This window comes from Protopterus annectens, chromosome 4.part0 (assembly GCF_019279795.1).
Source record: "Protopterus annectens isolate FY-2018-M chromosome 4.part0, PAN1.0, whole genome shotgun sequence".
Taxonomy (NCBI): Eukaryota; Metazoa; Chordata; order Ceratodontiformes; family Protopteridae; genus Protopterus; species Protopterus annectens.
This window is the reverse complement of record NC_056733.1, coordinates 1,348,728,826-1,348,751,717: the sequence shown is the minus strand read 5'-3', so window position 1 is coordinate 1,348,751,717 and position 22,892 is coordinate 1,348,728,826. Positions and strand designations below refer to the sequence as shown.

The 22,892-nt window shown below is 39.6% G+C and overlaps 1 protein-coding gene across 8 annotated transcripts in view; it reads left to right on the top strand.

Moving 5' to 3' along the window:
• Positions 1-22,892, top strand: part of ABLIM3 (actin binding LIM protein family member 3) — a 3,936,655-nt gene that overhangs the window by 3,795,307 nt on the left and 118,456 nt on the right. For all 8 annotated transcript variants that reach the window (XM_044069211.1, XM_044069207.1, XM_044069212.1 and 5 more), the window contains one exon: positions 12,086-12,166. In XM_044069211.1, the coding sequence (XP_043925146.1) occupies positions 12,086-12,166 (81 nt within the window). The remainder of the gene's footprint in view (positions 1-12,085; positions 12,167-22,892) is intronic.

Here is a 22,892-nt window from a genome sequence, read left to right as displayed (position 1 = left end):
TCCTAGCTTTTAGGGCTCTGAATAACGTAACCAATAATTTTAAAATATCAAGAACATGACATCATGCAAATTATAGACAGTTCTGAGGGAGTGCAGGGTGATTTTAAAAATCTTTCCTGCTCATTCAAATGATCACTGCTGCAGTAGCCTTAGTCCAGGATATAACAGCCAAACAGCTTCCAGAGCTTTATTGCTATACCTTACATGCATCCAAACTGCTTGAGCAGAGCTGAATAAAATCAATGCTTCAGGTCCCAAGCCATTCAGAGTTTTCATAATCAGTGACACAGGGCAGCTCAAACCATGCTAAAGGCCAATACTATGGAAATAAAAAACAGTCCCTACTTGAGCAATAAAAATATACAAAAATAAGGAATATGGAGGGAAGGAGGGAGTGGCTACTGCAGCAATGGTCATTTGAACATCTACTGTTATAGTAAGTTTACTTACACAGCTGTACTGTGTCCATCATTTGATCCACAGCTGCAGTAGCCTTAGCTATATGGATAGACTACCACAGCTTATAATGAGTAGGGGAAGGAAGGATGAGGGTCCAGGAGTCCCTAGAGAATAATACTAGCAAAGCCTGTTCTAGACCTGGAACAAATCTAGCCTGTGGTGTTTTGTAACGGTGTGTATATAGGACCAAGTTGCTACTTCTAGAATACTTCTAGAACCCACCACTTTCAAAAAAGCCACTGATGAAGCCAAGGCCCTGTTAGAGTGTGCCTTCACCCTGCCTGGAATTGCCTTGTTGTGATTGGTCTAACTAAAGAAAATAATACTTGGCAACCACTTGGAGATGGTCCGTTGTGACACAGATTGCCCTTTGTTCTTAACTTCATAAGACATGAATAACCGATCATAGTTTCTGAAAGTTTTAGTTATGTCAAGATAACATCTGAATTGTTGGTGAATATCCAGAGTATGAATAATCCTTTCTTTCTCATTTTTTGATTTTGGAAAGAAATTAGGGAGATAAATAGCTCGGCTTAAAGTAGAATTGGATGCCACTTTATGCATAAATTAAGGATTTGTTTTCAAAGAAACCAAATCTTTTGGGGAAATTGAGATACAGTTGACTCACTATGAGTACTTGCAAATCCGACACTCTTCTTGCAGAGATCAGAGCAATCAGTAAATCTGCTTTTCATGTTATGAAACTCATATCAACCTGATGGTCTGTTTCAAATGGAGCCAGAGATTTTTTTCAAAACAAAGTTAATATCTTAAGGAGGAGCCACTGGTTTTCTAGGTGGTCTGGTATGCCAGACCTCTTTCAAAAAAATGTTAACATGGGAATGCATTGAAAGAGGTAGATCTGTGGACAGAGATGCTGAAATGATAAATGAGTATTGATAGTCTTGATGGGGAGTAAGAAAGTACAAATGATAGTGACTTACACAAATGTCATATAACTAGAGATACTAGCATTAAAATGGTCCTGGTTCTTGTTTTGGCAGCAACTAGAAAATCTTTTCCATTTACTAATATATGATTTCCCAGTAGCATGTTTCTTTCCCTACAGTAACACCTGTTGCACGTCTGCTGAAAACAAAAAGGTGCCTAAAATGTATTAAAACTGTATAATCCAATTAGTTAGTTGATGTTATTTCAGGTTGGTGTTTATCAAACAATCCCTGTCTTGTGTGAGAAGGTATAGTCTGTGAGAAAGCTTATGGCAATTGCCTTTGGCCAATTTCAACTGGTCTATATTATATCATAGAACTTGTATAATTTTGAATGGTATAATATTGAACCCAAAAGTCCAAAACGCAAAAATAGTGAGGCCACTGCACATCGATTTTTTTCCCAGGGTAAAAAATTGGTGGGCCGTTGTCGGGCTTTGCTATTTCCTCCACTCTGGTGCGATCTCGGAATCTGTATATTTAAGTAGGGGGTTGTGGGGATGAAGCCCCCCACTTTAGTTTTAGTTTAAGGTTTATGAGTTTTTTTTTGTTATGGATCAGCAATTTTTTTCCCTGGGAAAAAATCGCTGTTCTGTGTTATTGTGCAGTTTCGTACTTTTGGGTTCGATATTACATTGTTCAAACTTATACAAGTTCGATGTGATATAGACCCAGTTTCAACTAGAGTTGCCGAGACCAGAATGGTTTAACCACAGTGATCTTTGGAGAGCCCTCCTGGATCTTCAGCGTGATTCTATATATCAGTGGAAAGGATGGAAAAGCATATTAGGAATATTCCTGTCCAAAGAAATAAAAACACATCTATTTTCCAGGCCTGCTAGCAAGGACTGCTGGAGCTGAAGTTCACCAGTTGCTTGTTGTGAATAGAGGCAAATAGAGCTATCTGAAATGTTCCTCACAACTGAATCAATTTCCAGAAGACCTCCTAAGTTTCCTCACAGCTAGATTAATTCCTGGAACACCCCCTAAATCAGTTTCCATTCATGAGGGTCTGTCCTCATCCTGCTCAGCTTGTCTGTCACAGAATTTTGCTCTGACTGTGCTGAAAAGCTATACCCAGGTTACCATGGATAGTCTACACAGAGGATAAGACCTGGTTCCCCCTGTATTTTTTTTTACGTACCATATCACTACAATGCTGTCTGTCATCAGTTATAATGGTCCAGGAAACCATAGCTGATTGAGAGAGTGGTGAGCATTTATCATTGCCAACATCTATTGTATGTTTATGCATTTTGGTCTGTCCTTTCTGCTTCAAATACTCTACATGTTTACTCCCATAGACAACATTCCCCAAAAAAGGTCTGAGGTGTCTGTAGTTACAGACTTTTCTGGAGTTGGAAGGGAAAATGGGAAACCTGGATACAGAAGAAAATGGTATCTCCATTTCATGAATTCCCTTTTTACAAATTCCAGGACAGGAATCTGGAATGTCAGGGGATGTTGATGCTGGGACCATACAGATTTTAGTTACCATTGAATCTTTCTCACATGGAGTCTGGATAGAGGAATCATGAAATTTATGGATGCCAGGAATCCTATTTTCCTGAGAAATTCCATTGCTAAAACTTTGGACTGAACGGAAAAACTCGAGAAAAGCTCTAGGTATATATGTTTCCTGTGGGAGAAAATCTCTTTGAACTGAAGTATCTAGGAGAAGCCCCAGAAAAATAATTCTGTAAGAATGCGTCAAGCAAGACTTTTGGCTATCCTCTTGACACTCCAGTCTATTAAGGCAATTTTTCAGCCAGGTCTGAGACTCCACTTCGAAAAAGACTTTGCAAAATGTAGGTAACTTGCAGTCACTAGTCTACTATGACTGGGGCTAGACATTTTGTGAATACCCTTGGAGCAGTTGATAGGTTGAAAGGGTAAAGCAGAAAACTGAAAGTGCAGTCTAGACATAGGTTCATAGGTGTGCCTAGCCCATAGGATTACCCTGGCATCGTGCCACCCGACCTTATTTCCCAGTGCCTCTGTTGAGTAGAGCCACTGGAGTGATCCCCAGGGTGAATTTTCTATTTCCCATCCACTCATCAAGATTTCTCTTGAAGAGGGCCAGTGAGGTACTCTGTTTGACATGTATGAGAAGTCTATTACATAGCATGGCAGTCTCTGGGTTATGAACCTGTCCCTCCAGCACATTCTGTTGATTGTGGCAATGAGGTGTGTGGTGCGGAGGGATTGGGATTTCTTTAGATGTAGAATTTCTAACAGAGCTGGCGCAGACATGGCTTTGTAAGTCAAGCAGAGATCATCTCTAAGAAGGCGATATGAGACAGGGAATAGTTGGAGTTTTCTAGAGCCTGTCAATATAGGACAAGTGTTTAAGGCCTAGGATCCTCTTTGTGAGGTACTTTTGTGGCCTCTACAGTTGTTGCAGGTGTTTAGTGAGGTACATGCCAAATGGGGCATTGTACTTAATGATTGGCCTAATGAGGGAAGAGTAGAGGGAGATAACGACCTCTTTCTTCCTGGATGCAAAACCCTTAGTAATGAGATGTGCCACATAAAAGGACTTTCTGATCACAGTGGCAATGTGGTGGTCAAAAGAGAGGTTGCTGTCAACCTGTGTTCCCAAGATCTCTTATAACGCCTTCTGTGTTCAGTGGACTACCATCGATGTGGTAATTCATGGGAACCAGGTTTTTCCCAAAGGGGATGATGACACATTTTTTCGCATTGAGCTTAAGATCATGGTTCTGATACCAGTCATTGGTCTCAGTGAGGCCTTTCTGTAGGATATCAACATCACTTGGGGAGTTAATAATAGCTTCCAACTTGCAATCATCTGTGAACTTTGTCAGCCAGTGTCCCATCGTGTTGGCCTGGACTTCAGATAAGTAGATACCAAACAGGGGATGACCCAGGACCAAACCCTGTGGGACTCCACTCGTGACTGGTCAGCAGTGTGACTTGGAGTCAGATACTTTCACCCTGTGGGTTCTATTTGTGAGCCAGTTTGCAATCCACCTAGTGATATAGGGGTTGATACCTAGCTTAGTGAGCTTTTCTATGATTCCTGAGTGGGGAATGGTATCAAAGGCCTTGGCCAGATCAAGGTAGGCTGTATGAACCACCTTGCCTTCATCCACAGCTCTGGTGACTGACTCAAAGAAGTCAACCAAGTTGAGCAGGCATGATCTACCCTTCACAGAACCAAACTGTGTGGGATCCAGAGTTTGGAGATTCCCTATATCCTTGTTTATTATGTCCATTATGATGCGTTCCATAGCTTTGCATATCAGACTTATCAGGCTAATGAGGCAATAGATCCCAGGGTCTGTAGTCACTCCTCCTTTGTGGAGTGGGATGACTGTAGCAGTACCAGTTCACTCTGTAGTTCATGTAGAATACAGCCAGGGATATTGTCAGATCCCATAGAAGCTGTATTCTTGGTCTTGGACAGTGCTGTTTTAACCTGTGCAGCAGTAATACTGGGCACCTGGCAATCTACTGGTATTGTTATTGGTCCTTTGGGGGGAGGGGTGAAGTTGGCACTGAATCTGTCGGCCAGTATATTGGCAATATTTGTTGGCTTGGTATATGAGGTACCATTGTGCAGTAACTCATAGCAAATCTGGGTATTGCCGTGGAGATTCTTTACATAACTATAGAAGGCCTTGTGGCTGTCTTTACTATCTGCTACAATTCTGTTTTCATAGCTAGCTTTAGAGGATTTGATGAGGGATCTTAACTTTTTGTTGAGGCTGATAAGGAAGTTTTTCCAGTCTTGGGACTTCACCATATTCTGCATCAGTTTCCTCCTTCTGTTGTAGAGTTTGTTTATGGCAGGGGACTACCAGATTGGCTTCCTTTTTTTGGAGGAGAGCATCTTGGTTCTAATGGGTATGGCGAGATCCATGCATTTGTGTACGTGTTCGTACAGTGCATTGGTGTATGATTCGACGGTCATGCAATTATTCTCCACTGGCATGGGAGCCATGACGTTAGCCACCTCTGTTTTTAGGAGCCCAAAGTTAGCTTTGGAGAAGTTTTTCATGGTGGTTACCTTTGGGGGGAGGGTAGAAGGGATGTGGATTTCAAAGGTGATTAGTTTGTGGTCGGATCTAACCAGGGAGGAGATGACTATTGGTGTAGAGCAACGGTCACCCATGTTAGTAATGACCAGGTCAAGGATGTTGCTACCTCTAGTGGTAGTAAGAATGAGCTGGTCCAGGGCACTGGAGTTAATGAATTCCAGGAAACTTTGGGCAAGTGTATTGGTACATGAGTAGTTTTCACAGTTAATGGAAGGGTAGTTGAATTTGCCCAGTATGAGAGTGTTAGGTTGGACCCTAATATTTTCCAGGGTGCTTAGGAACATGGAGTGTGAGTCTTGGGATGTAGTTGGGGACCTATAGAAGGCTAAAAACTGAATTGCTGTCTTACCCAGTGTTAGCTGAACCCGAAGTATATCTGATGCATTATGTTGGGCTACCAGTCTGGAGGTGTGTGCATCCTTTAAGAATATGGAAACACCACTACCTTTGGAGCTTTGGTCCAAGTTATGGGGCCGAACGTTGTGGAATGAGTTTTAGCCTGGTAGTGCAGGGGTGCTTTCTGCTGCCTTGAACCAGGTCTCTATTACAGCACAAATGTTGATGTTCTCCATTTTAAGGAGTACTTTGAGTGAGTCTATTTTGAGATTTAGACTTCTAGCGTTGAGCAGCATAACCCTCAGATTGCATTTGTTTGTAGCTGTCACAGTGGTTATTTGGTCTTTGAAACACCACCTAAAAAGGCACTATAGGGGTGGCAAGAGCCTTGGGCAGTAACTGGAAGCCCAGGGGTGACAGATGCAGGCCATCTCTGGCAAAACATCGAGGTCTGTCAAGCATGTCATCCCAGACAGACAGATACTGGATCCCCTTAGAATGACACCAGAAACTTAGCCACTTTGTTGAAATCAATCATTTTCTGCTTTTACTGTGGTATCATTCTGGGTGATGGTAGGATGCTGCTCAGGGCTAGGGCATACCCTCCTGGGCTACATAAGCTGAACGCTCTTCCATGTCTCTTTTCATGTAGTCCAGGGATGTACATCTCAGGTCATTGACACCCACATGTACAATGACAGAGTCATATGTGTACCTGTTGGTGACAGACCTAAGTGTGTGCGTTATGTGCTGGATCCTGGCACCTGACAGGCAGCTGACTGTTACTTTCTCCTTATTCAACCTAGTGAGTGGGACATCAGTGTGCCTCAGTATTGAGTCACCTATGACTAGTGTGTTGGGCATGCTGTTTTGCCTCAGGGGCTTTGGTTCAGTGGCACACCATTTAGGAGAGTTATGTGTCTCGTGATTAGTGTTGTGTTGTGGTGGTCAAGTGCATGTCTGCCTTGGAGGTCTCTGCTGTTTGGGTAGATTTTTATTGAGAGCGTCCACGAAGGTGCTTGTGTGGTATGTGTTTTTATGTAAGGACAGTGCTGCAGTTGTTCTGGAAGGCTATGTGTTCAATGTGGTGTGGTGCACGTGTTGACCTTCTCCTCTTGACCAGCTATCCCAGTCTTGACTGGAGAGTGCATGGCTTCCAATTTGGATATATAAGTGCATCTCTTGCAAGTCTGAGTGTTGGGAGGTAAGAGGAGAGGGTTGTCGGTGTACATTAGATAGTTGCCACATTACCTCAGGATGCCCAAGTTCTCCAGGTTAATAGGAGAAAGCACATAGAACTGTCCTTTAGACATGCCTGGAGGGATGGGCATTAATAATAAGTACTGGAGCTGTTTCCTTGTAGAACGTTTAGTGCTGGTAGCCCTTTTGTGTACTACAATAATTGCTACAAGAAGTCTGGTAAAGTGCTAGACCAATAAGCTAGTAAAAGTGCAGGAGAGGAGAGAACTAGCAGATCTAAGGGAAAAATCTTAAGAAACTTATAAAATCTGAGGCCATAGAGGAGTGTGATAAAAAGCAGCATTTAAATATAGATTTAATAAAAAACATAAAGGGGGAATCAGGTGTAACAAGTTGTGAAGGATAGCATTCTGAACTTTGTGACTTTCACAAACTGGTTTAGAAAAGAAAGCTCTAAGACTGGTCTCCAAGAGGCTTCTGGAGTAGTGGTATCCCCCTTTAAGAAAACTTGTATTACCCCCTGAGTCAGTAGATTCTGAACAGCAGGAGGGAAAAAGAAAGTTTGATTTGATCAATGAGGAGGAATCCCCTGAAAAGGAGGACAGGATTCTCACAGCCATCTGTATCCCTTGTGTGTATCCCTTGTGTTTTACCTTCAGAACCCATTTGTCTGAGATCATCTGTTGCAAAAGAGAGAAATGGAAACCCAGACTTTGGCAGAGATTTAAAGGGTTGCCAAGGTGGGAAGGTAGAGTTTTCTGCAGATAATCATTCAGACTTGGACAGTCCCTGTTTCTGGGATACTCCTCCTTTCTTTTTAGAGCCTCTGTGTCATTGTTTTTTGAAGGTCTTCTTGTTAGAACCTGTGGTGTCTACTTATTGTGGTTTTTATAAAAAGGTGTAGAGGTGGGTGTGAAACCATTAATTAATTTCTAGAAGGATGGCTGAAAAATCTGAGTAACCCCCAAATCAGTTCCCCCTCTCATCATACTTTTTCAGGACCTCAGCAGCAGATGGTCCAAAGCCCAACTCTAACTAAAGGTGAATCCAAAATGTTAGCTTTAACATTCTCAGGTAGCTTTTGTGTGCATAACCAAGCAAACCTACTCATAACAGATCCAGTAGCAACTGTTTAGGAAGCAGCATCAGATGAGTCATAAGAACACTTCAGAGAGAGTTTAATCCCCCTGAGACAAAGAACTAATAAGATTATTTAAAGAAAAAATGTCCTCATAAGAGAAAAAAATGTCTATAATGTTAATTACTTTATCCAATGATGCAAGCATAAACTTTAACATATGAGCATAACAGTTAAGAATTCTAAAATAAGAGCAGCGTAAGTACATACCCCTCAAAAAAAATCTATCAGAAGCTTTCACATCCTTACCAGAAACAGAGGAACTGGCATTTACCATATCTTTAGTACCAGCAGGTTTTACCAAAGAAATATCTTTATGGTCAGATATGGGATTGGAAAATAAAAAACTGAGGAACTTTTTACATTCAGTCTGCTTTCTTAGAGACAACAAGCTGACTGTCAGGCATGTTGCAGGCAGTAGTAAACACATTCTTCAATGCTGAAAAAACAGTAGGAACAGGAATCTGTTTAGGAAATTCAGTTTTAATGAATCATAATATTTCTTCAGTGTTGGTGGAGTGTGATTATGTTCTTACTGAAACAACTGGTTCATTCTGTATATGACTACAGAAAAAGAAAATTCTTCTAAGGGACTATCAGAAGAAATGCTCTCCTTAGAATCAGGATCAGTTACCGGGGGAATGAAAGCCAAATGTATCCCCTCAAAGTAATTTCCTTTTCAATATACTAAAATTTTTTGGATTAAGAATCCATTTTCCTCTTACCAATAAAACCAGAAGCATAAGGGTCAAGAGTCTGAACTAAACCCTGGGCTAAGCACAACAAAACACGTTTGTCCAAAGTTGCAAAGACAGGAGAAGATAAATGTTTAACTTTCTGCTTCTTTTTGCAGGAATTTCTTTAGAAACAGAAAAGCCCCTGACAGTCAAATCCTCCTTAGGATAGGCATCCCAGTCCAGTTAGACAAAGAAGTATTCCCTGCTCCTTCCTCCAAGATCGGCAAGAGTGGTTCTCCCCTGTCCACTCAGGGCACTGCAATATTTGCAGAGAACTTGTCTTACCCCTGGTCCATGGTGGATGAAGGGACAACAACAGAGGGAGCCAAGAAAAAATATGAATGGTCAGAGGAACCAGAAATGGCCACAGCAGAGTTGTTCATCTGTGGCTAAGACAAATTAGAAGCCTGCTTTGGAGGCAAGGATTGTTTTTTTTTTTTTTTTTTTTTTTGGGGGGGGGGCTGGAATAAGGAAGAGCCAAGTAACTGTTAGGTTGTACCATGGTTTAGCAGAAAATGATGGTCAAGTAAGACTGTTATCAATATTCAGTAAAACCAGTAAGTATTCAGTTATTTTTTACAAAGAAATGCAGTTAAAAGCACTTTAAACACTTACACCAGTCCCAAAAGTAAGTTAAACACAAGTTTTACTTAAGAAGAACAGAGCTTACTTAGTTTTAACAACTTTTTTCCACAAAAGTAAAAAGTTATACTTCACAGTAAAAAGTTACTAAAGGTCACATGACAGTCCATAAAAACAATTTCTCCTAGCTTAAACTAACTATTTTCACAGAAAAAATAAGTTTCCATCACAAAAATAAAAAGTAGAAGTTTTTTTCCTCTGAAGAGAATTTGTATTTCCAGCAATGGAAAACTATTAGCCGACCGTTTACACTCAGAAGCCTGCAAGAGGAATTCTCTTCAGTGGCAGAAATGCTCTGAAGGGCTTGGCACCTAAACTGTTGATTTTATTCAAGCTGATAATGGTTTGGGTGCAAGGAAGGTGCCCTTAAGCTCAGGAAGCTGGTCATCTGTTATACAGCTAAGGCTACTGCAGCAGTGATCAAACTTCAGGTAGAACTGGACAGCTCTGTGAGGGAAGTTAATGCACCTAAGCATAGACACAATGCTACCAAGTAACATGACATGCTATCTTGGAAGAGGGGTCCTGACATTGAATTAAAATCATGGCTAGAGTGGCTGTATGAAATATTTGGTGCTTTCCATGCTCATTGTAAGTGGACCATCGCATGATAGTACTTCCATAGACCCTGGTTAGATGGACCTTGCGGAAATAAGAACAACTCTGCCTTGAGGCACATTTTAGTATATGTGAAATACAGCTTGCCATCTCTTTACATTCCTTATACTTTTTTTCTGGTATGACCTAGGGTTGTCAGTTAGAGCTGAGGGTATGAGAAAATGGCTGTGGTTGGGGGATCATCTGATTTGGTGTCATGTTACCATGGCCTGGTTATATATAACCAATAAAGCTTGCCCAGCTCATTGCTTTTAGCCAGTACAGTAATATAAATCATTCCTTTTTAAATGGAACTAGGGGTTCACTGTTATAGAAAAAAGTCTCCCTGTTCAGCCAATAAGAAACTTGCCTGGACAAAAAAAGCAGTATTTGTCTAATCAATCTTTGTAATGTGGATTTGCAGGTCTTCTTTATGAATCCCTTATTTTCTACAATCCCAGTGGTGTAATTGAAGATGAATAACACAGAGTGCTCTCCTCTAAGTTGCTTCATCAGTCAATAAGTCAAATTACTTAGATGCTCAGCAGTTACCCCAGGACTTCATTTCATAGAATAAGTTCATAGGTAATTAAGAGGCAAGTAGTCCAGGAAACCATTAAGGAACCCACCGTACAGTCTGATTAAGTTACTTGATTAAAGTCACACACTAAGCAAATGAAGATGGAAAGAGTCATACTTTGTTCTATGAAGCAGCTTATTGGGCAGTGCAAGCTTTAGTTTTCTGCAATAACTGCCAAACTAAATTAATCCAAACACCTGGTGTTGGAACTGAAGTAATAGCTCTCAGCAATTTTTGCAGAATGTCCAGATTTTTGCTTCATATATATATATATATATATAGAGAGAGAGAGAGAGAGAGAGAGATTTTTTGTCTGTTCCTTGTAAAATTTGTGGTTTTCTGGCAAATCACTGAGGACTGATGTCATTAAATAATGACATACATTTGAGTGTCAGACTTCATATCCTTCAGAAAATATGTGCTAAGACAAATCCTGTTATTACATCAACTTTCTAAGTTTATAAAAGCAATATTTAAAATCTGTCCCTGTTTTGGGGTCTTTGTCCCCCTCCCCATTATTGTAGTCTTTGCCTTATTTCCTCTTCCTGCATGATATTTTTTTCCAAACTGTCCTTACAACAGAAAATCTGCACAGTATCAGTTATGAATCAAGAGCTTAATGTCCACAACACAACTGCAGAACGGCATTGTGTGACACGGCTATTGGTTAGTGGCTTACACTTACTGAAATCAAGTCAGGGTGTGGAAGTCCCATAGGAGAACCTAGATTTTAGCAGTCTGTTTTACAATAGTCACTGAAATGTCTTCTAAGAAATAAAAATGTCAACGCACTGAGACTTGAAAGAAAGGGATGTGAGTGGTCTTGTAAGCAGATGGTGGAACTGAATAGGTTTTCTGACAATATAAGCTCAGTAGTACATTTGAAAATAAAATGGAAGAAATTACCCTGCTTTAGTTTGTCTTTGAAGTTGAAACACAGGATTTTAATGCACTGTACTACAAAGTAAAAGGACATGAAACTGATGACAGTTTCAGTGGATAGCAGAAGTGCATGTCATTTTTTCCAAGTGGTTTATAAAAGTAATCTAGTCATAACCTGATTAGCAAAATTTCTTTAACTTATTTTTATGAAATATGTATGATTTTAAAAGATGGAATGCAATACTAATGCCTGTTTGTTCCGTATCATTTTATCAGAGACGTTTGTAATATCACTTAATGCAGGCCTTATGTTTCATTAACCCAGATGAAAGTTTTTCCAACTCGACTTTGTAGCAACAGAATTTCACTTTGATCACATAATGGCCTCGTGTACTGTTATTTTGGGAAATGTTTGCCAGTGTTCGTCAACTAATTTAAACTGAAGAAAATGTGTATTATCCATGCTACTGACTGCATTGTAAACTCTATTTCCCCTTTAGATTTATCCATATGAACTACTGGTAGTGACCACAAGAGGGCGGAATAGGCTACCTAAGGATGTGGACAGAACAAGACTGGAAGTAAGTATTTTGAAGCATGCTGCCCTTTGTTTAAAATACACCAGTTGCAGTTTCCCGTTGTGTGTTGCAATATAAAGAATGAAAAAATATATAATAATTTTCAGTAAACAGTTAATTATTAATACAGGGACAAAAACTAACTCTCTTTATGAACAGGGACTTTTCCAGCAGGCATACTTAAAGCATCATCATTTTATAAAACAGGAGCTATTATAAAAATGTATCAATGCAAAATACTTTTATTAAGCCATAACCTACTTCTGTTATTTCCAAAGCTATTTGTTTTTAACTAGAATTGTGGTTTAATTGGAAATATGTAATGGCTTTTGTCATATAGCTGTAGCAAACATCCTATGCCATTTCTTTAGGAATGCAACCTGAATTGGGGGTGTTCAGTTAAATCAACAAGTATCCCATGTATTTATTTATATGCCTGGTCAGGTGAATGCTGAAGGGGTAAATGATGGCTTTGATAAGAGCTAAATAAAGTGGTACTGTAACTTCCTTGGACCTGGATGCCATACCTTTATTTATAAATTGGGTGACATAGAATGATTTTCTTACTACAGTAGCCAGATTGCTGTCTATATGTTTCCAGATCCCCAAACTACTGGGTCAACTCCTAGGTTGTTTTATCAATGGAGTAATTATCCTGAGTAGATTTTTTTTCCCCAAAATGTACTTCAGTGTATGTCCATGGATTTGGCACCAGTCATTTGTCTGTGTTAGACCCTCTTGCAAGATGTTAGTGTCATGGGGGGGATCTATGATAGTTCCAATTTACATACATGCATAAATACATAGTGTGTGTGTGTGTGTGTGTGTGTGTGTGTGTGTGTGTGTGTGTGTGTGTGTGTGTGTGTGTGTGTGTGTGTGTGTGTGTGTATGCGAGCATGCATTGGGGTTTTGGTGACTTATACATGAAATATAGCTTCATAAGTATTACTAGGCAATTAGCCCACAAACTATTTGCACCTAGCTAATATCCCATATTGAAAGTCTCCTGCTTTTAGGAGGATAACACAGGGGAGAATTTGTGGTTACACTTTGCTACCCTGTTTGACATGTAGATGTTTATTCCAAAGATGAGGACTCATTAGGATAATTCTATCATGCTAAAATGTCTTATTAATTTGCTAATGGAAACTGAAGTTCAATATGTAGTTATATGAATATTTGTTTGCAATTTGAAGGTTAGGGATCAAGGAGGGTAGGATCTTTAATGACACGAAAGGCTAAACACGTCACCATGTAGGAGTCTGTAAGAGGCAGAATACAAGGAGAGGGCTCTCAGTATGGCATGTTAGCCGTGGATCTTGCAGCCATTGTTGCGTTAAGAGTCTCTGAAATCTCTCAAGTTAAAAGATATGCTTAGACAAATGTATGCCAAAGGGGGCACTATATTTAAATAGCATGTCTGATGAGAGAAGAGTATCAGGGATGTAAGACTTCTTTGATCCAAGACTCTAAGCTCCTGGACATTCTTTAGCCAGATAAAAAGATTTTATTAGTACCTTTGAGACATAAAGGTCAAACAATAAGGAGTTATCTGCACAAGTACTTAGATTTCTGATGATGGCATCCATTTGGAGTGCTATATCACCTATATTGTAGGATATAGAACTGTTTGGTTTAGCAAATTTAGCTATACTACATATTCTAAATTTAATAGAAGACTTGTCCTTTCATCGGTTATTGGCAAGGTTTAGTCTTTGTTGAAGCAATTTTATATTAGCAGCTGGAAGGACAACAATACCTCATTTGCAGTCATCCACATATCTATATAACCATAGACCAGAGTCTGAGAATGGGCCTATCATAGAGCTCTGCAGGACCACAGTGGTAGCATTTTTACTTTCAGAAGTACCACTTGCAACTTTAATTACATGGGCTCTTTTAGCTAGCCACATACTTATCCAATGCACAACAGTGCTTTTACATTCAGTAGTCTAGCAGTCTTTTCATAATATCTGCATAAGGAATAGCATCCTAGGCTTTTGGTCAGGTTAAGATAAACTGTATGAACTGCATAACCGATATCCATTGCTTCAGCAGCTTTTTAAAGAGATTAACAAGATTAAGGAACCAGGACCTGCCTTTGTCAAAGCTAAACGTGTGAGGGCCAAGGATTAGCTTTTCAGTGATGATGTCACAAATTATATGTTCCATAGCTTTACATAACACAGTGATATTAATGGGTCTGGCATTACAGGGGCTGCTTTTCAGACTTTAAGAAGGCTTAAGATGAAAAGATTAAGAAGGGGCTCAGATAGGCCTGGTTTGATATGAATAGTTATTTATTTATTTATTTATTTATTTATTTATTGACATTGTTCGTCAAAATCTACTGCCAATCATTAGCAGACTGGAGTTCTGCTGTGGCGACCCCTAACTGGGAAAAGCCGAAAGACAACAACAACATTGACATTTGACTACAGGGAAAATCCAATTAGGTAGAAGCCCATTTTCAGCAGATGCCCATGGAGAAAAGTGTCAAATTATTACAAAACATTTCAATAACAATAATTTTACAATCTTCAAAAATAAAATAAAACATCTGCAGTTTAAAATAATTATAGCAAATCAGATACAATATGAAAACATTGGTCAAGAATAGATAAAAGTTATATGACAATCGTTTAATATTTACAGAAATTGTAGACAGTTTGTAGAGAAATTAAAGGTAAGTTAGTCCAATGCAAACAGGAACTGCAATATGAAGTGAGGAAATATACTAATAACTGGGTGTCCTAGTATATTATCCACTCCCAAAGACATGAAAGGGGTGAAAGAACTTGTTAATTTATGTATGCATTTTATAGTTATTAACTACGTGCCTGAGTGCCCTTTTTCAGCAGAGGTCCAGAGAAAAAAGTAGCTGAAAGTTATTAAATGCAGAATTTTAAATTATTAACATTGTTAAACACTTTCACATGAATAGCAAAGGTTACACAGAAAAGTAAAATACGGGAACTGGTAGTTGTATTACAGAATGATTATAATCTGATACAGATGTATTAGTGATGTAAGGTATATACAAAAGAGGATGATATAGGGTTTAGCTAAGGAAGATTAGCCAAAGAGGAAAGGAAGCTGTGCAGGAAAAAATGGTAGTGCAGGAAAAATAGAATCATTTATGTAAAAGGTGTTCATATAGTAAAGACGAATGAGAGAAAAGGGGTTAATATTGGAAGACAATCGGCTACAGGAACAAGACCAATTGGTTTTTAGGTCAATTTTTAAATTACTGAGAAATGTTCTTACATTGAAGTTATTCCTGAGGTCTGGTGGGATCGAAACTGCAGAGTTTGGTTACAAGGTGGCTAAGACTGAGGAAACTGTAAGACATTTATAGATGCAGGTGGATTAAAACTCAAATTTGTCTGCTAGGATGTTAGTCGTTTACTTCAGGTCTAAGTGACTATTGTCTAGCTGTAGTTATTCTTAGTTTTGGTTGTTATTTTAAGTCAACATTTAGCTTTAAGCTCCTTCAGAATACTCTTTAGTTCTTTGCTGGATCTTGTAACCGAACTATTGAGGAGGGTACACTATATATTATTATGTGCATTAACTCTTGTTATATAGTCTATTTTTATGAGTATTCCACCCTGAGGTTGTTTTAGTATTTTCCAGTATGTTTGGTGTGGATAGTAGTTGTTTATCAATTAACTATTTAAGTGCGAGTAGAGATCAGAGCCATAGGTAGCTATTTTAAAAGCAGAGTCAGTTGAAGGGAGGTTTAAAGAAAATTTTCAGTGGGTCAGAGTAGTTGTATAAGATAAGGTTTAGTGAAACCCCTGAAAATGATGTATTAGCAAGGACAGTTTAACCAGTTTTAAAGTAAGAAAGACCATTGTTTATGGGTGGTTTAATGAAGCATGATGATGCACAGGGAAGTTTAAATAAATAGGCCATATTGGTGAGGACAAGCTAGAGAATAATGTTAATCCGAGTAGGAAAGAAATCTGTACCAAGGTATTAGCATCTATAAAATCAAGGAAGTGTTGGACATACTTACATATTGCGGAATAAGTCAGTCACGTTATTGATGGATAATTGAACTCATCCCTTAGAAAAGAGTTTGGATCAATGAAAATTCTTGCTAATGCATTGAGATATACATTGTGGTGGAACGTGGAAGGTTTCTATAATTATCTGTGAAATGGTGATTAGGCTTATTAAGTGTAAATTGGACTTTGATGAGTTCGTAGTGTGGATTATGATGAACCTGTTAAGAGATGATGTGGTGTATGACAAATGCTGATACACCTATCAGAGTTTCCAAAAAGGACTAAATGTGTGATTGGCATTTGTACTGCTGATACTGTAGGACCATGGAATGACATTCCCAATGAGATCTTGTACAGCTGGTACTGTAGGATTATGGAATGACATTATTGATGAGATATTGTACTGCTGGTACTGTAGGATTATGGAATAACATTATCAATGAGATATTGTACTGCTGGTACTGTGGGATCATGAAATGACATTCCCGGTGAGATCTTGTACTGCTGGTACTGTAGGATTATGGAATGACATTCCCGATGAGATCTTCTACTGCTGGTACTGTAGGATCATGGAATAACATTCTTGATGAGATCTTGCACTGCTGGTACTGTAGGAATATGGAATGACATTCCCGATGAGATCTTGTGTTGCTGATACTGTAGGATTATGGAATGACATTCCCAATGAGATCTTGTACTGCTGGTACTGTAGTATCTTGGAATGATATTCCCGATGAGGTCTTCTACTGCTGGTACTGTAGGATCATGGAATAACTTTCCCGGTGAGATCTTGTACTTCTGGTACTGTAGGATTATGGAATGACATTCCCGATGAGATCTTGTATTGCTGGTACTGTACTATTATGGAATGACATTCCCATTGAAATCTTGTATTTCTGGTTCTGTAGGATTGTGGAATAACATTCCCAATGAGATCTTGTACTGCTGGTACTATAAGATCATGGAATTACATTCCCAATGAGATCTCATTCTGCTGGTAGTGTAGGATCATGGAATAACATTCCTGATGAGCTCTTGTACTGCTGGTATTGTAGGATTATGGAATAACATTCCTGATGAGCTCTTGTACTGCTGATGTTGTAGGATTATGTAATAACATTCCCAATGACATCTTGTATTGCTGGTACTATAAGACTATGGAATAACAATCCCGATGAGAGTGGAAGTCATGAGCCATGAATCAAGCTGCTTCATCCCACAGAACAAGAAACGTTATATATCACACAAACTACCCTTCCACAAATTTCATGTATTGATTTATTAACTGAGTTAATCCTGGTGGGCAAATCCCATTTTCAGATGTGATCTAGGGCAGAATATTGCTAAACAAAAGAAAAAAAAACATATGGAAAGATACTCCTTTATCTGGAGATAAGTATATTTGGTTTTCTAGCACACCAGAGGTGAACACCAAAACTATAGCTGTTTGACATGTCTCACTTCTTGAGGTACCAAGTATACGTGATAGACTACACAAATGGTACACAAGTGTAGCAATAAAAGCCACAAGATGCCTATAGTCTCAAAGGTTTGTGAATAGGAAAGACTATCATTCCATGAACTCCAGGCAGCATGTGATACTATTGAGATTATAAGTAATGTATCCAAACTGCACTCATGTAGCTCACATGGCTTAAATATGTGGGATGTATCTCAGAATTATCACTGCTTTTTTGCAAGAAGTTATTTCACAGGGATAGGTAAATGGTAAATGCAGACAATGCGTCTAAATCAAATGTACATAGCTAGAGGTGTATCATGTCAAAATATAGTAACCTCCCCCCAGATATATTGCAACTAGTTTCCAGGCAATGTTGGATACCTCTTTGAGCTCTAACTAATGGTGCCTGTGCTGAACACATAGAACATTACTAAACTCCAGTGCAACACAGCATAGCACAGCACAACACAAACCTGTAACATCACAGAATATGTGCTTGGCCAGTTCAAAGCCTGCTTCCACTGTATGAATATGTCTGGGGGGAACTCCAACCTTATTGGACCTGCAGGTTGTTTTTATCATATGCCACACTACATAATATGATTATAAGGAAGCAAACAAGCCATCTTAATGCTGCAAGTACATTTGAACCATACACACATACATACATACACATACAAACACACACACACACACACACACACACACACACACACACACACACACACACACACACACACACACACACGCACTTGTGATGAAAGGCTCAGTAATGTCATTATTGGTTGGCTACATTGAGGAACAGCATAACCAAGTAACAATCACAGCAAATCGCACACCCTCAGACAGTGATAGGCAAACTGCATGGCATCCCAGGTAGAGCAGTGATGTCTAGTCCAGGAATAGGGCTCTGGTGAGCAGAGTCATGTAGAACAATCATGATACATGCATTGGTAATATCAGGCTATGCTGGTCAGTGCATGGTCAAGACACAATGTGCATCAGACATCTCTACATATACCCCACAAAAGGGTTGAAGGTGGAATGAGTCATGATTATCATTATGTACAGAGATGAATAGGGACACAATGACATATGGCAGTCAATACACTTTGTTGGGAACATGCCACAGGAAATGGAAACTGGGATGCTGAATTAATAGACAATCTGTGTCACAGACCACCACCTCCCACAATGTGGTGGCTTACCACTATGTAACTGTGGCCTAGGGCCACTACACTGGCTTGGGGCATTAGCACTTGTGGTCTCCTGCAGTAGGCATGGTGTGTGACTGCAGAAACATAACCATAACTGTGTATGCTTGTGATGTCTCTTACTACTGAAGGATGGATGTTTTTGCCACCCACATTGAGGGGTTTCAGATTTTTGTATGCTGCCTGAAACAGGTAAGAGCTGGGAAACATGTAATTGTCTGCCTACATGGCCACCTTCGGTATGTATTGTATTCTAGCCTCTAATGGCATTGTTAGTCAGGGCAGTGATGGTGACACTGAAAATTATAGGCATGGAGGTGGATATAGGAATGGGGTGTGCCACCATAGACATCATAAGACCAATCATTACTGTATTCTGGTCTCCATGACCTCATGGAGCAGCTGACAATGTTGGGCAATTTCCACTCAAATGCCATGCAACACAGTGACGGAACATATAACTGCAGGCTGACCTTGATAACAGCCTGGCATGTCTTCAACAGTGCTGGTTATCTCACATTGGATACAATGCCCTCATCTGCTGCCATAACCACAGGAGGAGCATTATTGGTGACTTCAGACAGAAAATAATAGTTAACCTGGAAGGACAAGATGGCAAACAATCAGGCTGTTTGGCCTGAGGCTCAGCTGTGGGTGAGCCATGCCTTGACTAGGAGCTATGGGCGGATGTGCACCCAGAATGAGACAGTGCAACTGTAACAACTGACTGTAACTCCTGTACATGTGTGTTGTCATCATTATACTTCCTTGCACAGGTCCAGATTCAGCCTTTTGGCCTCTGCAGGTTTCACTGTAGCCAGGGTCTGCCCTCAGAATACACAACAAAAGACAAACCGTATTGAGCATATGTACTTGTGACACCACTATAGCCCAGTGCAAAGCACATGAATGTTGTCCATGCTAAATGTACCAAATAATCCAAAGCTACCTGATAAGCATGGATACCTGATATGCCCACAACAAAAATAAGCATTGTGTAGTGTGATCAGCTTGCTCTCTATGTTTGTAGTAGAATTGTTCAGTAATCTGCTGCACATGTTATTAACCTGGTGCATAATTAATCAAAATAAATGGGGGTTGGTCTGTTCTGATGCTAGTATCCATTCCACCAGGGATGATCTCACTATCACTGCCACCTTGCAGGGACACCAGAAACCCCTCTCATTTAGTTATCCTACTGCTTTTGGGTGCCCCCCCCCCAATCAACCTGTCAGCCACTAGGGAACATGCCTTTGTCTTGGCATGGTGTAGGATGTTGATAATCCAGTTATTGCATTGCTGTAATATGTGATTCTGCCCACCCAAAACATTGATGTAATTTATTAGTATCTGCCAATCCTTGTCCTGTAAAGGTGGTTCAGCACCCTTCTCTCAACAGATGCTTCCACTGGGGCCTGAGTGCCTCGAAAATTATATCATTTTCAGCATGGCCAAAACAGCCCACTCTGTACTGCTCACTCAAATTCTGGACATGCACACACCAGTGAACATAAGAGACATGGCTGTAGGCTATCTAGTGTTTGGACTGGTAGGAGGACAGCTACAGACATAGGGGTCCCCCTGCGCCAGACTACAGGTGAAACTTTGGGCAGTTATACAGATACACCCTAAATGGTTTCATTCACTCTCTCTGTCAGATCTTCAGTGATCAACATAGTGAGCAGCTTAGGCAATTGAGTATTGTAATCATCAAATGTTGCACACTTCAAACAAAGGATGATTGACTATGTGTGGGTAAGGTAAATGTGTGTGTTGAGATTTTAAGGATGAAACATTTGGATACACCAAATGTTTTGACATTAGGAGGTTGAGTGTTTGGGGGGCTAGGATTAACTTAAGGACTATGTAAGGGGACAGAGTTAGTCTTGTGCATCTATGCTACTATATGTGGCATGTGTCTGAGTATCTTGTGTAGTAGTAGTGTTATGAGAAGGGTTTTTCTAAGGTAAGCTGAAGGGTTTGGCTTAGGGCTAGGGTTAGGGTTATCATGCATTAGTAAGGTGGTGTGGGGGTGAAACCCCCCCGCTCATTTTCAGTAATGCATACTAAACCTAGCCTTAACCCTAATCTTAATCCTGCTCTTAACCCCACCCCTACCCTACATTTTACCTTAAAAAAGATTTTTCCGTAACACTACCTATCTTTATTCAGACAAAGTATGTCTGAATTTAGTGGTAGGGTTTTGGTTAATGTATTCTAAAAAGAACTGTGTGTTTCCTTTTGTCATCATTTTCTATATTCTTTTTTATTTGCAATATTTCAGTATGTTAATTTTCAAACTGTCTACAAAGGGCATCCCTGTTTTTTTGCTTGTGCATTTCAGTTAATCAACATATACTCACCCTACTATACATGGAGGGTCAGATGGGAACCTATACCAGCTGGTGTACCCACCACACACTGGCATACATAGGCTCTGTGTGAGGTCCGGCCTTTTTGTTAGTACCTATAGGTATGTGTATTGGAAGGTAGACATCTCTGGTAACAGCCTTGGGGAAACAAAGTTGACACAGCTTTAAAATACCATGGTGAGGCACACGGGTATAGGCATGTCATTGCTGTAGGCAGTACTATAGGCCATCATTAGGGTTGCCAACCGTCCTGGGTTTTCCAGAACAGTCCTGTTTTTCAGTCTTGTGTCCTGTGCCCTGGACAGTGCCTGTCCAGGACATAAAAAGTCCTGGATTTAAGGTTTGGCAGAGAATCAACTAGATTTTAAATTTTATTATCAGTACCAGGCGTAGTTTACTTGCTGCACTGCCCATCTTTACCAGTCAAGCATTCCAAATTCTGAGGAACCCTGTGCATTTACATAGTCGAGAGTCACTTTTCTACTGTTCCGCATTGAACAGTGGTGGTTCTGCTTTGTGTTTTTTGATTGGCTCATATACCACAATTACAGCCAACCGGCATTGTGGTATATGAGCAAATCTGATAACGTCTAATGCAAAGTAAGCCAATGAGGACATACACAGAAGTCATCCAATGGCGTGCTGCTACAGTTTTTGTGCCACTGCAATACCTTTGAAAAGGGTATTATGGAAAACCATTTTCTGGATAATCTTGGTGGCTTTGTTGTTGCATTTGGATTTTTTTTATTCATGATCCTGCTTTCTCTACAGCACAAGGGGTTGTGGACTTGTGGAAATGAAGTGACACGTGACAATGACTGGCACCTTTATAACCAGATAACTACAAACTAGTGGATAAGAAAGTTGAGCTATTTAATGCTAAAATTTGCTGAAAACATCTGAAAAAATTTAATATTTGATTTTCTGATGTTGTTTGTATCACTTTGATTTTGTTCCTCATTAACAGGGTCTGTCACAAAGTTAGTGTTAAGTTAGAGTTAAGATTTTTTTACATATCTATGATAAATAATTCTTAATTATATCAATTCATCAAAATCATAACTCTCAACTAATCAGGCATAAATCTCACCGGGGTTAGGGACAAATCCAGAAATAATCAGGAAAACAAATATTAGTACTATCAACATGAGACTGACTGAATAAAAATACATGAATTATTATACATTTTCTGAAGTAAAAGAAGTCTATAATTCTAATTATTGTCATTATTTATTAAGTGTAGCTCAGCTCCATTTCTCCAAAAGTTAACCAGTTTTAGGAGGGGTGAGGAGTGACAGAGCTAAGATTCGAGGCAAAATCAGGGACAGCTGAAAGGTATGATCAAAATGACTTTTTACAACTGCAAAGTAATGCATTTTAACCATCCTGCAAGTTTCCTAGTTGAAGTTGTTGGTAAGATGTTAGTAAGTGTTCCACATTTTGGAGATGAAAGGTTAAGAGCTAGAGCTGCTTTCCTCACTTAATTAGGCAGATGTACATTTTATGGCTCCTACTGCCAAGATAGGAGTAGGGCTCATTTGTTATTCACTTAGTAAAGTCATTTAGTATTTACATATTTGCCTATTATTTTAGTTATTTATTGACATTTGATTACTGGAAAAGTCTGACCAGATAGGTTGTCTCCAGACCAGTCATATATGGAACTGA